The following is a 17,627-nucleotide window of genomic DNA, read 5'->3' as shown; positions in this document are numbered from 1 at the left end:
TGATAAATAAGTTCATTGTCATATAAATTGTTATTAAACTGGAAACAGCCCAGAAAATTTCTGTGTATTTTTATTCTGTAGAAAGCAGATAGCATTGTCAGAGGTGTGAAATTGTCAGTAAAATTACTTCAAGAATCTCGAATTGATTTGGAGAAGTTGTTTAAAGATTCATCATTATCTTCAATAGGTAAATATATTAAAACAGATATTGCTGTAATTTTTAAAACAAAGTAATAATTGATTGTGCAGAAAGTGAAAGTGAGTATCAAGTTTGGCTTAACCTCTACAAGTAGTTTAGTTCACAAACATTCAGACCATAATACAATCAAACAATTCCATAGTATTGGGAGTATTATAAATGTAGTTAATGTGTAAAGAGCTGTAAATATCCTTAGGCCAAAGACACTCAATTTTGTATATACGGTGGGTGTGGCACCCCTGGGGGCAGAGGGGTGGGGCCCAATAAGGGAAAGAGGTAAAACCTTTAAAATGCTTCTTCTACAGTAGGGATAAAAATACTGGAGCATCCTTGGGCTAAGGGGAGTCAAATTTTTATAAACACTGGGTGTGCCCCCTCTCCCCAGGGGGGCAGATGGGTTGCAATTGGTCCAAATAGGGGATATGGAGGTAAACCTTTAAAACCCTTCTTCTACCACAGGGATTAAGGGATTTCAATCCTGATTTGGTCTACAGCATCGATATCCTTGGGCCAAGGGGACTCAATTTTGTATAAACACTGGGTGTGCCCTCCCTCCCGAGGGGCAGAGGGGTGGTGCCGAATAGGGGAAATAGAGGTTAACCTTTAATATCCTTCTTCTTCTATAGGGATTAAGGGATTCCATCCCAATTTGGTCTGGAGCATCCTTTGGCCACATGGACTAAATTTTGTATAAACAGTGGGTTTGGACCCACTTGGAGCAGAGGGGTGGGGCTGAAAAGGTGAATTTGAGGTTTAAGTCTTTAAAATCTTTCTCCTTCTGCATTGTTAGCTCATCTGGTCCGTCCGTCATCCGTCCGTCTGTCGTCAACTTTTTACTGAAATAACCAAGAGGTCCAGGCTAATGATATTTAACCATTAGCATGCTGGGATGAAGGACCTTTGTCCATTTTCAAGGTCACAGGGGTCAAATATATTTAAAATCTTTTAAAACAACTTCTTCTGAATAACCAGAAGGCCTAGGATGATGATATTTTGCCAATAACATGCTGGGATAAAGGGCTACCAAGGTTCATTTAAATGAATGACCTTGACTTATATTCAAGGTCACAGGGGTCAAATATGTTTAAATCATTTAATGACTTCTTCTGAATACCCAAAAGGCCTAGGATGATGATATTTTGCCAGTAGCATGCTGAAATAAAGGACTACAGGGTGTGCCCAAATGAATGACCTTTGTCCATTTTCAAGGTCACAGGGGTCAAATATGTTTAAAACCTTTTAAAACAACTTGTTCTAAATAACCAAGAAGACTAGGGTGACAATGTTTGGCCAGTAACATGCTGTGATGAAGTGCTACCAAGTGTGTCTAAATAAATTACCTTGACTTATACTCAATGTCACAGGGGTCAAATATGTTTAAACCCTTTTAACAACTTTCTCTGAATAACCAAGATGCTTAGGGTGTTTATATTTGGCCAGTAACATAATGGGATAATTGCCACCAAGTTTGTTCAAATGAATGACCTTGAATTATAGTCAAGGTCACAGGGGTTAAATATGTTGAAAACTGTAAATGACTTCTTCTATATAACCAAAAGGATCAAGGTGATGATATTTGGTCAGTAACATGCTGGGACGAAGCGTTACCTAATTGGTTCAAATGAATGACCTTCACCCATTTGCAGGGTCACAGAGGTCAAATATGTTGAAATCTTTAAACAACTTCTGAATCATCTAAAGGTCCAGGGTAATAATGATATTTGGCCAGTAGCATGCTGGTATGAAAGACTATAAAGTCTGTTCAACTTAATGTCCTTGTTTGACTTTCAAGGTCAAATGTGTCGCATGTTTGTTTAAATCTATTAATAGATTATTTTGAATCAAACACTGGTATTTTACCTGTAGCTGTATTTTAGTCCACTTTTTAGATTACAAGTGTAAGATTAATACCAGGTGAGCTATTCAGACCCATTGGGCCTCTTGTTGGAGGGATTTTTATCCAAATTTAGCCTGGTTATCTTTTGTCAAAGGGGACTAAATTTTGTATAAACGGAGGATGTTGCCCCATGGGTGCAGAGGGGCAGGGCCCAAAATGGGAATTTGAGGATCAAGTCTTCAAAATTCTGCTTCCTCTTTACCATTGGAAGATTCATCCAAATTTGGCCTGGAGCATCCTTGGGCACAGGGGACTAAAGTTTGTATAAAGAAAGGGTGTGGCCCCTCACGGTGAAGAGTTGCGGGGCCCAATAGTGGAATTTGAGATTTAAATCCTCAAAATCCTTCTTCTTCTTTACTAATGAAGGAATTTTATGTAATAAGAATTATTTCCTATTGTTGCTTTATTATCCAGGTGAGCGATACAGGCCCTCTTTGCTTCTTTTTCATATTTACCAAACTTAAGTTTTCAATTTTCAATTAGAAAAACATTAAATTTCTTTCCTTTTAATTCAAAACTAGCCTATTATATACACATAGACAGGATAAAATCCCTCATCATTGAACATCCATTATATACCAGTCATAAACAAATCATATATATTTTTTCACAATTTTTCACTGGTCATTTTTTTTTTTTTTTTTACATTTAAGCATTTTTGATGGCATTGATGAAAGAACTGAAGGAGTTAGTGAGTATGAATTTAGAATGTTATTTACGGTGATTTATTAAAGAAACTAGACCTGTTTTCAGATGACATTTATAGAATATTTATAACATAGGCAGGCTTGTGTTCAGCTGACTTCTCTGAAACTTTCATTAATTTGATTGTGGAAGAGAAAAAACTTCAGGATTTTTCAATAGAAAAAGGGTTGAAAAGGGAATAAAAACTTTTGTTTTATTAATTTGTTTGAAATAATTTTGTCATAGCATTATCCAAAGATGAAGATAACTTATTACAATTTTATTTTTTTATTTTCTTATCATTAATGTCTTACTATGTGATATATAATATTGCTTTTATTTTTTATGTTTTTTTTGCTTTAGAAATATGTTAAAAACTCCTCCCAGTTGAAACAGACTCTTTCCAATGTTCGTCATTGCAATTGGAAAACTGTGAGTAGACTTTTGTTATTTTTGTGATAATCAATTTACTGTATTCATGCATACATGTAATTTTGAATGCGATATAGTAAGTTCTGGATTCTTTACACAGCATATTGAAGCACTCCATATGATATTTCACGTTAATGGAGAGAAATGCTTATTGGTTTAGTTTGCAGCTTTTGAAATTAATGGTGGCAGTAAAGTTGAATTCACAGATTAATCACCACACAGCAAACTATAAATCTGAAAGCTCTGCTACTGTCTGGTGACTTTTATTGGGAAAATTGTAAGTCGTCTTAACTTTATTTAGCGGAGGGATGGTAGGTTGTAGATTATACACATCCAAAGAATTCTCATTGACAAACACAATGTTGCTCAGTGAGTTAAAATATTATCAGATGTATGTAGACCACATTCATTTGCACTGTTTGCTTGACAAAGGAAGTGCACGTGGGTGCTCTCAAATTAAGCTCATGTACAATTGTACTATTAGTTTTCAAATTCTGGTCTCTGTGTTTATGAAAACGAGTTAGCTTAAATAAATAATACTAAACTGATTAATGTCCTTCAAAATATGTTTTTAGTTGGTATTGACGCTTGCTGATTTGAATTTACCTACACTGGTAAGTATAGAACCTTTCATCATAGTCAGCTGATTTGATTGACATACTTGTACTTTACAGGGATCGTTTATAGAGAATTATCATATTATACTTGAATCCATAAAAATAAGGCTTTTAGATGAAGTTTCTTCCTTGCCTGCTTCCTAATTTCGTTTACATACTTGTGTACTTGTGTATACCGGCTGAATTGAATGTGCAATTAAGAAACTATTTTGAGCACATTACAATACATAAATGCAAGTTTTCTTTCCCATTGTCATATTCATAATCTCATATAATTTAATATAATTTTTTGTTCATGCACTGATTAAAAAACATATTGCCTGTTTATGCAATTTTGTTTTTTACCAATTACATGTACATGTAATTTTCCTATACTTATTACAATATCAGTACTAGTGTTACGTAATTTCTTTTTCTGTTGATGAATTTTGTTTTCTTTCACTAAGCCCAATCTTGTTTTAAATGCAATTCTATTTTTTTGCATAACAAATATCAGTGTATATGTTAAAATCTGTTGCCCCTATTATAACATCTGTTTTAAAGTAATTATATTCTTCACTAATTACAACTATGTATATCAAATGGATTGATATCTAATTTTAATTCATATCTTTTATGTACACAGGAAGCTAGGGCTAGCGAGGAACTAGCACGACATGTAAAAGATGTAAGTTGAATTTTTTGAATAAAATGTAGACTGATGATAGTTTGTTGAAGTCACAAATATTAGGGCTGCTACGATATGCATACCTCATGATATAATACATATCACAGTATGATACTTACGATACAATATATCGTTGCAGCTTTAACAAATACACAGGCACTTCCTGCTAATTTTGATTGTATGTGATAGCTAGCTAGGTAACGGAAACTTTTGTTTAAAGTACATTGATTATAAAAAGTTGACCAGTGGTCTCCCTACTAATGCCAAAAACTGTAAACTCCAAGTATGAATTCAAAACTGTTTAACACCTTAATCAAAAGCTTTAAAAAAATATTTCTAAAAAAAACTCCTCCATACCCTTGGACATTTTTGTGAAAAAAATAAGAAAGATGGAATAAACCAAATAGAACCAACAACTGTGTTGAGTATAGAAATTCAACAGGAAAGGGTCCTTATTCATGGAACCGTTCTTATGCTCAAGCATGGATTCTGTGCCCGAACCAGCATTCTCGTAACTCACTTATATAATTAAATCGTGTCAAACGAACAAAAAGTCAAATGTAAATATTGAAAATAGTACAAGGCTGTCAGCTCTTCAATTTTTTCCCCAAATCAGTGACAAAATAGTTTTTTTTTATGAATTTATAACCAGAACGAGAAATGAGGCTTGAACACAAAGTCCATGCCTGAGCATAGAACAGTTTCATGACTATGGGCCCAGATGAGATTTGTAACAAGGACCTCTGATATGATGTCACTCTGAGTAGTTGAACTATATGTGCCTTGTCCATGGTTATACCCTAGCTAGTTCAGTTTTGCTGCAGTTAAAACAAAATTAAGGGAATTAACTCTGTGTGTACAAATATCTTAAACAAAATTGAACTTTATAATTATTAAAGTGTACATGTAGGAATTGGTACTTTGTGAGTCATTCATGTACCGTAAAAACCCATGTAATTTGCGCACTTTTTTTTCAGAAATTTTAATACCCAAAGTGGGGGGTGCGTAAAATACACAGGTATAGAAAATTTCAAGTTTTTTTAAGGAAAAGATCGAGGATTCTGGGAGATCGCCATCTTGGATTATTTCCCTTGGTACACGGAACTCTTAAGACAAATGACGATCAACAAATTTATTTATGTCAAACATTAATAAAAGATACATAATGTGTTGTTATGTGAGTTTATGTGAAAAGTATTATTAAATAGGTAACCGTTAACAAAAAAAGTTTAGCCAGAGAATCGCCGATCAACTTACGACATTACGTTTCGACATCTCGGTGCGTTTCCCCATACTATTACGAAAATGTAGTTGTTTAATTTAAGCTCCGTTCCATGTAAACAACACTCGCTTCACATTTTCTATAATGTAGGTAATGGTGCTCAAGTGATTCACATAGCAATCACTTCACATTTTCTAAGTATTTCCTTTATTTTTACACAGCCACATTATGGAACACATTCAGATTGTGTGAAAAGAATATTGGAGAAGACCTTATATCAGGCAAGTTTAATCCTGGAATGTCAGCATCCTGAAACTCCATATAATAGGATTATATTATGTAGCCTGCAGATGGAAATATAACCAACTCGCAGAACTTATATAAGTGAAACAGTTTATTAAAAATTGCATTAAATATAACCACCTACATTTTGTATACTATAAGCTTTCTAATTTAAGTGATATTCTTATTTTAGCTGCTTTTGCCCATATATATATCTCCTCTGCTAATTTATGTGTACTGCTAAAATTAGACCGTAAATTAGCAAACGCAATTCATACCATTAAACACAGAATATCACTGGACAGTAAATGTCAACAAATTAATATATATGAATGAAAATTTGTTTTAAGGTAATCGCCCGATAATACCAGACTCTCCAGTCTATAGGCTTAGTTCCCAGACACACCTTCTACATCCTGTGTACCGATTTTATAATATATTTTGAAAACATTACAATGCAGGATGAAGCAGCAGCACTTGACATGTATAGAAAACTAATAGAAAAAGAACACGGTCAAGACCCAAGACAGTCTGTTATTGAGTCATCAGCGGCCTCCTATATACAGGATATGTACCTAAAACTTGGCAGATACAGAGAGTGCCAACAATACCTCAAAGTAATGTAAGTGTGGGACTGATTAATATGAATTGATAAATATCTTTCATATGATTGTAAAATATTTTAAGTTTATTTCAAATGATTGTATATTTAGTGGATAATAATTTACAATGTACAGTAAAACCTCAATATAATGCCTCTCATTGTATTTGCCACCTCATGTATCACCATCATATTTCAATCTCCCTTTTTCTTGTCTTCTTAAGAATCCCTTTATACATTTCCCTAATTTTATCACCAAACCCCTTTATAATGCCAAAATTTCTCTAGACAAATTATGGCAGTATAATGAGTTTTACTGTGTATTTTAAAGAAGCTAACAGTTATGTTCATGACTATATAATTAAGTGAGGAAATGTAATAGTAAATGTACAAAGAACAGTTGTGTGATCGCACACCGCACCAAAAGTAACGTGCGCACACCGTGCATACATCGTTTACACACCGTCCGCACATCGTTCACACATGGTGCACACAACTGTGCGATTTAACAATCGCTCGTCCCGTTGTGCGCTTCTCTCCTCACAACTGTGCGATTTGGTACAATTTGATGATCAATATTACGGAATGAAAAATATACGAAAGGCTCGTATCCAATAATGTACGCTTCATATATTACTGTAATTTCTCATCACAATAATTAAGATTACGTACAATTTTACAAAGCATGTTACACAGTATTACAGTGACCGTTAGACTGTCAAGAGTGGGTTTTGCTCCAAGGTAACAGAACAAGTAAATAACAATTTGATGAGTGCCTGACGGGTAGAGCTGATATGTGATACTGTATGACCGTTATGAAAACACAACTGGACGTTTATTATTTCTCCCCTTCACCTGGATTTTCACACCCCGACAAGTTAATTAAGTGCTCCAGGTGGGGGAGAACTACTGTCCAAGTACATGTACAGTACAAAGTGGCCATGTTTACCTGTATATGGGACTGTATTGTCATTTTACATGTGCCGATTAAAGTGGTTTAAAAAACACCGAAAACACACTTTCTAAATTTAAGAAAGTATAGACAGAAAGATAAGCTAACCGGTATACATAGTAGATGTGGCTGAAATATAGAAACATACTTAAAAATCAAGTTTATATGTGTTAACAGGAAACCCTATATATTGTTAAGCCATTCCTCAATTTACACCCATCCACGATTGTTATCGCACAACGTTCGTCCATCGTGCACATATCGCTCACACCGTGCGCATATTGTGTAACATTGTGCGATCCCATAACTGTATGTGTAATAATAATAATAACAATTTGAGGTTTGTATATACCGCTTTATCACAACCTAGTTTGTAGGTAGTATCAATTAAAGTGGTTCACAAATTATTATCCATGGTTATGGCAAAATGTTTTTTATTTATATTGAATCAAATGTACCTGTTTATTGACCGGTACAGTCTGTTAACAGTACATTAACCTTTTGAAATGTCTGTTTTATATCTTCTTTATAAAAGATAACTCCATTTTATAGACAGTTATGAATTTTCCTAAAACAATAACACAATAAAAGTGTATACATTTTTGTCAACTTGTGAATAATATACTTTATAGGATTGAATTCAACCCAGCTTATGCAGGTCATCTGACGAAAGTGTTGTCTTGTGCCTCTGTGATGCTGAAGAACGGCCATAAGGATGGTAAGCAATTTCCACAAATATCTTAAAATGGTAATTTTTGAGAATGGTTTGAAGTAAAAAAAATCTTCATGATCAGAAATATGTTGTAAATTATTCTAGTGTCACTGAAATTTGAGTAACCATTTGTGTTAGATACTCATTTATATCTTACAGTTGTGGGACCGCACAACGCACCAAAAATAGCGTGCGCACACCGTGCATACATCGTTCACACACCGTCCGCACATCGTCACACATGGTGCGCCCAACTGTGCGATTTAGCAATCGTTCGCCCCGTTGTGCGCTTCTCTCCGCACAACTGTCCGATTTGCGTGTTACACAGAATTACAGCGACCGTTAGTATAGGCTGTCAAGAATGGGTTTGGCTCCAAGGTAACAGAACAAGTAAATAACAATTTTATGAGTGTCCAGAGTTTTACCTGACCAGTGCCTGACACACAGAGCTGATATGCGATACCGTTTGACCGTAATGAATAGTATTTGTTATTTGCATTCGTTTGCCTATAGCTCCCCTTCACCTGGATTTTCACACCCCCGGCCTTACCCTACGAGTTATGTAAATGCCCCATGCAGGCGGGGAGAAAACTATGGTCCTGCAGGTACATTTATAAAGTGGTTATGTTTACCTCTGATACGGGATTGTGTTGTAATTTTACATGTGTCGATTAAGTTTGTTTAAAAACACAAAAAACATAATTTCTAAATAGAAGAATGTCTAGACAGAAAGATAAGTTTACAGATGTTGCTAGAATATAGAAACATACGTAAACACCAAGTTTATATGTTTAAACACAAAACCATATAAATTGTTAAGGCATTCCTCAATTTACACCAACCACGATTGTTATCGCACAACGTCCGTCCAATGTGCGCACAGATGTGCGCAAGCAATGATCGTCCAGTTTTTTATAGTTCGCCCATCGTGCACACACCGTTTACACACCGTGCACACATCATGCGCACACCGCACATCCTGTAACGTTGTGCGATCCCACAACTGTAGCTATGTGCAAATAGTCAGGTTTATCATTTAAATAGTGCATTGCAGAATTAAACACATAATGCAAAAATGCAAAACTGTGTAATTCTTAATTTTGATTAGGGATGAATATTTTAATCATTTAGGATAAGTTTTCTTTGGCAAGTTCCTAACTCTTTGTAGATAACGTTCTGTAGAATTAGTTAAAGAAAGGTTTCCCTTTGGAGACTGTTCAAAGTCGAGGTTTTACATGTATTTGGTAGAAAATAGGTAAAATGTGATAAAGATTGTATTGCTATTTATAGTGCAAACATTCTTATATCTCCATCTATATAACAGGATGTCTGATTGGATTATCTTGATCACATAGGGGGGAAATAAAACATCATGTTGCCCTTACAGGTTTGAGTTCCCACGGTCGTATTTCCCTTATTCGGAGCCTCTCTAGAAAAATAGTGTAGAACTTCTACATATGACCGAGTTCTGAGCAACTGAAGCAGATGACAACAATCGCACTTTAACCTGAGCATCTTTTTTGTTGTGTTAGTTTTTAGCTCTTTAACTTTAATGTCTTAAAGACTTTAATGTCTTAAAATCTTCAAACGACTTCTTCTCAATAACCAAAAGGCACAGGGTACTGATATTGGGCCTGTAGCATGCATGGATGAATGGCTACCAAGTTTGTTCAAATGAATGACCTTGACCTACTTTCAAGGTCACATGGGTCAAATGTTGTAAAATCTTCAAACGACTTCTTCTGAATAACCAAAAAGCCCAGGGTACTGAATATAGGCCTGTAGCATGCTGGGATGAAGGGCTACCAAGTTTGTTCACATTCAAGGTCACAGGCGTCAAATGTTCTTATGAATCAAACACTGATATTCTGCCTGTAGCTGTATTTTAGTCCACTTTTAAGATTACAAGTGTAAGATTATTACCAGGTGAGCGATGCAGGCCCATTGGGCCTCTTGTTTTTTTTGGTGTACGCAATAAAATATTCTCTGTCCTTGTGAGGGGGACAGACAAGTTTTTCTTTTCCTAATATTTATCATGCTTCAGGAGGGCGAAAAACCTGGTGGAACATGTTAAATCTAAAATACAACAACATTGTAATGTGTTTTGCAAGAACGAAGACAATAAATGTTTAACAAATATAAAATATTACACTAATGGAATATGTTTGTTGACGACTGCGCTCATACTACTGTAATATTACACCGTCAAAATGCAGATCAATCCTCAATTACAGTAATTAATTAGTTAATTGGGATCAAAAGAGATGAGCATTTTATATTCCTGAAATATTTTAGTGTTGATATTCTTGAACAAATTTACAGTGATAGTCAAATAAAATGTAATATTTATAGCAGATTTAATAAAATATAAAACATTATTTATTTCAATACATGCACCTATTGACTTGAATCTTTCAGGAGTGATGGAGACGATTGATTACTTCCTGAAACACATGAACAGGACATCTGGTACACTATATGTCCCTGGGGTGCTACCAGAGATCTTAATCCAGCTAATCCCACCAGATCAAGCATTTTCCTGTTTGAAAAAGATTAATGTACATAAATTGGAACACAATAGGGGCATGAATGCAAAACTGATGAGATTATACATGGAGGGGTAGGTACCTTTTATATATACATGTGTGTTATTGTGTGTACAGGAAGTGGTTAATGCTCTGATGAATGACAATCAATTTGGTTGAATTATACTGCCACGGTTTGTCTTGAGACATTTTGGCATTATAGAGGGGTTTGGCGATAAATTGAGTGAAACGTAAAATAGGACATTGAAATATGCAGTAGACCATGGCCAGCTGGCAAATAAAATGAGGGGCATTTAAATATATGGAGGTTTTACTGTATTTGCATTCCTTTTTTTTATTTTATTAATTACATCTCCTCGCAATAAAGTTGTGAAAAATATAGCGATCTGTTTATTTATTTATGATTGTGCAAACATATACATTTATGTGTCATATGTATGTTCATGTGTATGTTCACCTTTTGTTATCACTCTTGTGACTTCAATACTGAACAGATCATATTTGAAGTGGATTTTCAACATGCAGAAATGTTTACCGTATTTGACCTTATAAAGGTGTTTCCCATGAACAGGATGCCTTCGTTCTTTTTCTAAAGAGAAAAAAATAAAACAGCAGAGTACTGGGTCGGGATCAGTTATTTTGAGTTTTTCCAGGGTATTTGGAAATATTTTGAAAAATAGGATTACCGTGGTATGTAACATTAATCTGAAGATTCAAATGATTCGTAAAAGGCATTTTCTATGTCACTATAACAACAAAAAATTGAAATCCAAAGTAATACATAATTTGTAAGATGAAAAACACAAACAGAATAACACCTGATTTAAAGTTGTTTCGACCACATGTGAGGACCAGTTATCCTGAGTTGGTATATACAACAGTTGGGAAAATTTACAGACAAAACAAGGGGTAACCGAGTTCTCTTATATCGAATTTGGATTTTATGTGTAAAACTCAATATATTCAATATTGGCAGTTTGAATGGCCACAATGACAGAGGAAAAGTAACATATGATTTAATGTTAGTAGATCATCTGTATCAGAAAACCCAAAATGAGAATTACTTTCATGTATAAGTAAGGGCAACCTCTCTCTAAATTACCTATGTCTTGTGCCGTTTTGAGGTAAAATACGATATTACTCAAGTATGAGAGACCTTGAATCAGTTTGTGTTTCATGGTAACAAGGTCTGTGTCACAGTTACGATTTATAGCCATCTTTCCATGGCGAGCAACTTTATTTCATTTGACCTAATCACATATCGAACTAATGGCACATTACATGTATATAGGAATACCTCGGTGGTCAAGTGGTTAAGGCATCTGACATTCTGCTACCACTAGCCCTCCGCCACTGGGTCGAGGGTTTGAGGCCTACGTGGGGCAGTCGCCAGGTACTGGCCGTAGGTCAACGGTTTTTCTAGGGGAACTTCGGCTTTCCTCCACCACCGAAACCTGGCACATCCTTAAATTACCATAGCTGGTAATAGGACGTAAACACAAACAAGCCAAATGAATACCTCAAATGAGTGCTTATCAGGATGTAAAGGTCAAGGGCAATGTTACTTTTTATAGAAAATCTTTGTCATCACTCTAGCAACTTCATTTTTGAATACATTTCAATCAAACTACCTGGTATTAATCAATCATGTGAATTATACCTTAATCAAGTTTGTATTTCAAAAGGTCAAGGTTATTATGGCAAACTCTTGTCACATCATTCCAGTGGGTTTATTTCTGAACAGAATTTAATTAAAAAATCAAACCATAGTCAAGTAAATTTTTATGAAAATATCTTAAGGGGTTTGCTTTTAAGCATTTTGTGGCCAAAGTCAAATACCTTTCAACTCGGTTATTTTGAGGAACTTTTGAACATGTAGATGTGGTGATATTTTTATCAGATTCTTTAAACTCACTATCTAAATTAGATTTTTTATAGAGTAACAAACAGATCAACTGTATAGGAAATTTGTATCACAAATGATGTCATTTTTTCAAAATTTTGCTGACTTGTTTACTGTTCATTTTCTCAGAAATGATGCTGATCTGTTGGCTGAGGCATACATTGCCTTTCTGAAGACCTCCAAAATGCCAGCCACCATAGTTAAAACTAATGTGATGTGTCAGCTGATGGAAGATGGCAGAGAAGACCTAGTTCAAGAAGGTAAATCTATATCTCTAAAGTATTATTTATTTACTAACCCAACTTAGTTATTAGTGGTATTACTGGATGGAGCTTGTGTTCTGCCATACAGAGTTGTGGCCCCTTGTACATTAATAATTATATCAAACTTTGTCTCGAGGTAGGTGACTTTGGATGGCTTGCAATGCTGTATTGTCTTGTTTATTGTGGGAAATTGCTTGATCTGAAGTTTGTTTCTAGTACATTTTGGTAGTGGTACCACTGAAGAGAGCTCGTATTCCACTTTGTTTATGTAAGCTCCTTGATTTATATCATGAAAACAACACTTTTTCGAGTTCTTTGGTTCTTTATTCTGGATAAATGAAGCCTACTAATATAATATAAGTGCTTTTAAGTGTATGTAATAGACAATTGTTGGAATTAATATATATTATCAATTAAATAATTCCGAATAGAGAAGTTATTAATAATTTACTTAGATACAAATGTTAAAAGGGTTACACTAAATACAATCGTATCACCATGGTTAGTCTGTCTTACCAGGTCTCAGTGGAACATAACCGTCCTGCTCTATGCCCTATAGCTAAGAGTGTCTTACCAGGTGTCAGTGGAACATAACCGTCCAGCTATATGCCCTATAGAATTAGATGTCACATATTTTCCTACAATCTCATTTGTAGGATCATAGGTAATCATGTGGAGGTTACTAATTTGTGATATTGACTAAATGTTACTATTTTTACAAAAACAGCAGGTTAATATTATTCACTTATGATGTCATTTCAATTTTAACATCACAATGCTTGATCTCTTCCAAATGTGCATTTTTCATATGTTCCATCTTGTTTAATGATAACAATTAACTAAGGACTTTTATTTCGGTGGATATGTGGTTATATGATGAACCTGAGAAGCTGATATTGGCAGAAATGAAGGTCAGTATCACTTTCTCAGGTCCATATAATTCTTAAAACCACATATTCACCTCAATAAAAGTCTATTAATTGATAACGATATGAAAATGGTCATGTAATAAATACTGCAACAATCATTTATTGATTTTAAGTAAAGATAACATGATATTCCTAAGACTAAAATAAATTATCATTCCATTCATGATCACTGATCATGATATGAGCAGAATAAACTTTACAAGCTTTATAAGTAAGAAGTGCTCAGATGTCAAGAGGACCAAAGTGAGCTTATGCCATACCGTGGCGTCCATCTGTCGACAATTTCTTCGAACAATAATAGTAATTATAATAGTTTGAGGTTCTTATATACCGCTTTATTACAACCTAGTTCGTAGGTCGTGTCAAGGCGGTTTATAAATTATTATCCAAGGTTATAGGGCCTTTGCAACCAGCCAATATCTTTCTCAACTCCCTGGGGAGCATACAGCCGGTGCTGCCATTTCTGCGCTCACAGCTAGCATTCTGCAATTCTAGCACTGCCCAACCACATACTCATTTACAGCTGAGTAGACTGGAACAAGCTGAGTAAAGTATCTTGTCCAAGGATACAATACTGTGACGTGACTCGAACCCGCAACCCTTCGGTCATGATCCCGGCGTCCTACCACTAGACCACTGTGCCTCTAAACGACTTTTTCTCCTTAACTGCTTATTGGAATTTGACCAAATTTGACTAGGAGCATTCGTAGGTGGTGGAGATTCAAAATTGTACAAATGGAGGGGCTGACACCCCCCCAGGGCTAAGGGGCGTGTCCAAAAAGGGGTTATTTGGCCATATTGCTGAAAAGGGCTTCTTCTCNTGACCCCCCCCCCCCGGGGGCTAAGGGGCATGGCCAAAAAGTGTTTTTTTGCCATATTCCTGAAAAGGGCTTTTTCTCTGGAACAAAGTGTTGGATATCAACCAATTGAAGTATTAACAGGTAGTGATGATTCAAAATTGTACCAATAGCAGGTATACAATTGCTAGCTAGGCATCAAGAAACAAACACACTTATGATATAAGAATTCACACTTGGGTCTGGCCCCACCCCTAAGGCCTTAATTCCTGAGCCATAATTTAATGAAACAGTTGAGATCCCAACCCTATAACCATATATACTATTGCTGGGCATAAAGAGGCAGACACAATTATGATATTAGGATTGACTGTTGGAACTGGCCCCACCCTAGGGACTTAACTTCTGTGCCATAACTTTAAAACTGTTGAGATCCCCACCCCATAACCATATAATACGTTTGATGGGCGTCTAGAAACAAACACAATTATGATATTATTATTGACTCTGGGGTTCTGCCCTACCCCTAGAGACTAAATTGTTGCATCATAACTTGGAGACAGTTGAGATCCCGGACCCATAGCCATATATACCATTGCTTGGCATTAGGGAAAAAAATGTAATATCATATATTAGAGTGGACCCTGGGATCTGGCTTCACCCTTAGGGACTTTATTCTTCATAACTTTGAAATGATTGAGATCCCCATCCATAGCTATTTATACCATTGCTTGGCATAAAGATCCAGGTGAGCAATATAGGCCCTCTTGTTTAATGTTATTAGTTCCTTGGGGGCATATAGGTTTGCAGTCCATCCATCTGTCCATCCTTCCATTTTTTCGTCCTTCTGTCCGAGAAGTTTGCGCAGGACATTTCTTCTATAGTATTTCATACAAGGCCATCTTGGGAATTCGGTCACTGTGACATATGACTTGACCTTTGACCTTAACTTTTGAAAAAGTTTGTCCAGGGCATATCTTGGTAACTATTTCACCTGGAGTAGCCGGATTTTAAGTACAAGGACATCTTGGGATGGTAGAGTGCAAGAAGTATGTATCAGGATACTTTCTTAAAAGTATAGTTACATCCTGACATAAGTGTATTGTTTGATCAAGTTAGAAATCATTACCGGTTGGGGACTATGGATTGCCTTGTTTACAAAAGAAGGCAGTTACCCAGGTAGATAATTTATGAACTTTATTGATACAAAACAAATTTCTGCGATAAAAATTTGATGTAAATAAAAATAACTTTATAATGATTTTTAGCTCACCTGGTCCAAAAGTCCTTCGGCAAACGGGACTAAATTTTGTATAAATGGAGGTTGTGGCCTTTCTGGGTGCAGAGGAGCAGGGCCCAAATAGGGGTATTTGAGGTTTAAATATTTAAAACCCTTCTCCTTCTGCACTTTTGGAGGGATTTTATCCAAATTTGGAATAGAGCATCCATAGGGAAGGGGACTAAATTTTGTATAAACAGATCTAGAGGATATGGCCTCTCCGGGTGCAGAGGAGCAGGGCCATGTGAATAGGGGAATTTTAAGTTCAAAATCCTTCTGTACTATTCAAGGTATTTTATTCAAATTTGGCCTGGAGCATCCTTAGGCAAAGTTCACTCAATTTTGTATAAACAAAGTGTGCATGTGGCCCCTCTGGTTGAAGAGGGGTTGTAAGGGCCCAATAGGGGCATTTGAGGTTTAAATCTTAAGAATCCTTTTTCTGTACTATTAGAGGGATTTTATCAAAATTTGGCCTGGAGCATCCTTGGGTAAAGGGGACTCGGTTTTGTATAAACCGAGGGTGTGGCCCCTCTGGGTGCAGTGGGGCAGGGCCCGGAATGGGAATTTGAGGTTTAAATATTTAAAATCCTTCATTTGCACCATTAGAGGGATTTTATCCAAATCTTGCATGGAGCACCCTTTGGCAAGGGGGACCCAATTTAAAGGGAGAATTGGCCCCCCCCCCCTTTGGGCAAAGGGGGGGGGTCCAAAAGGGGGGGGGGGGGGACACAGTAATAAATGATTAAAATTCTTCTCCTTTAGTATCATAATGTAAAAGATTTAGACCAAATTGAGAGCATCCTTGGGCAAAGGGGACTCAATTCTATGTAAATGGATGGTTGCTTTTAGGGATCAGAAAGAAGGGACCTTATGAGAGACGGAGCCAATATTTGAAAATAGTTGTTTGATACTCCAACTGAATCACATATTGCATAACTCATTATGAATAGATTATGATGAATAGATTATTCATAAAGAAATAAAAACATTATCAAAGTAATAGTTTAAATATCATTATATATTCACAGAGTAAGACAATATTTTTTGCACAAGAGGTAACTTCAAGCAGAAATTAATTTACCTAGGTGGAGTTTGGCACTGCTGTGAAATAAACTTGAACCTGGGAGCTAACATCTTCTGATCAAGGGACAGCTACAGTATCTTACCTGTAGGTGTACATGTGTACAGTGTTCTGATTTACCTGTATACCTGCTGGACAGATTGAGGAAAAGGCTGGATTAATTGACATTGGATTACCCTCACACAAGGTGAATAAGATTAGGTACAGCTAATCAGAATCCCATGTGACCAGAGGTGAATGGTCTAAATAAGTTGGTGGGTGGTCACATTGCCCTAGCATATATAAATCTGTCACTGAAGTGTTGTAACTTAAAGTTCCCCGAGATTTAAAAACTGACACATATTTATTTTATCGTTTATAATGGTGTACAAGAATAAGATGTTAAATTGCATTGGTTAATCATGATTTATTTCATCTGTATACCATTTTACCTACAGGAGTTTATACCCAACTGTGAAATGTGTGTGTGGCGGGGGAGGGGATATATTTACACCAGTATGCACCTGAGGGATATGCATGAAAAGAAATCAAAGTCTTAAGTTATGTTTTTCTTTCCTTTCTAAT

At 35.8% G+C, this 17,627-nt stretch overlaps 1 protein-coding gene across 2 annotated transcripts in view; it reads left to right on the top strand.

Moving 5' to 3' along the window:
- Positions 1–17,627, top strand: part of LOC110445428 — a 48,975-nt gene that overhangs the window by 15,506 nt on the left and 15,842 nt on the right. Inside the window, exons 11-21 of one of the 2 annotated variants that reach the window (XM_021490052.1) lie at positions 82–187; positions 2,750–2,787; positions 3,144–3,212; positions 3,788–3,826; positions 4,455–4,496; positions 5,940–5,999; positions 6,462–6,622; positions 8,186–8,271; positions 10,684–10,885; positions 12,844–12,974; positions 17,068–17,410. In XM_021490052.1, the coding sequence (XP_021345727.1) occupies positions 82–187; positions 2,750–2,787; positions 3,144–3,212; positions 3,788–3,826; positions 4,455–4,496; positions 5,940–5,999; positions 6,462–6,622; positions 8,186–8,271; positions 10,684–10,885; positions 12,844–12,974; positions 17,068–17,123 (990 nt within the window). In that variant the 3' untranslated portion in view covers positions 17,124–17,410. Of the gene's footprint in view, positions 1–81; positions 188–2,749; positions 2,788–3,143; positions 3,213–3,787; positions 3,827–4,454; positions 4,497–5,939; positions 6,000–6,461; positions 6,623–8,185; positions 8,272–10,683; positions 10,886–12,843; positions 12,975–17,067; positions 17,411–17,627 lie in introns of those variants that run through there. The other variant, XM_021490051.1, reaches the window with a different exon arrangement.

The sequence above is a fragment of the Mizuhopecten yessoensis genome, unplaced genomic scaffold (assembly GCF_002113885.1).
Source record: "Mizuhopecten yessoensis strain PY_sf001 unplaced genomic scaffold, ASM211388v2 scaffold2303, whole genome shotgun sequence".
Taxonomy (NCBI): Eukaryota; Metazoa; Mollusca; class Bivalvia; order Pectinida; family Pectinidae; genus Mizuhopecten; species Mizuhopecten yessoensis.
This window is presented reverse-complemented; position numbering and strand designations above follow the sequence as displayed.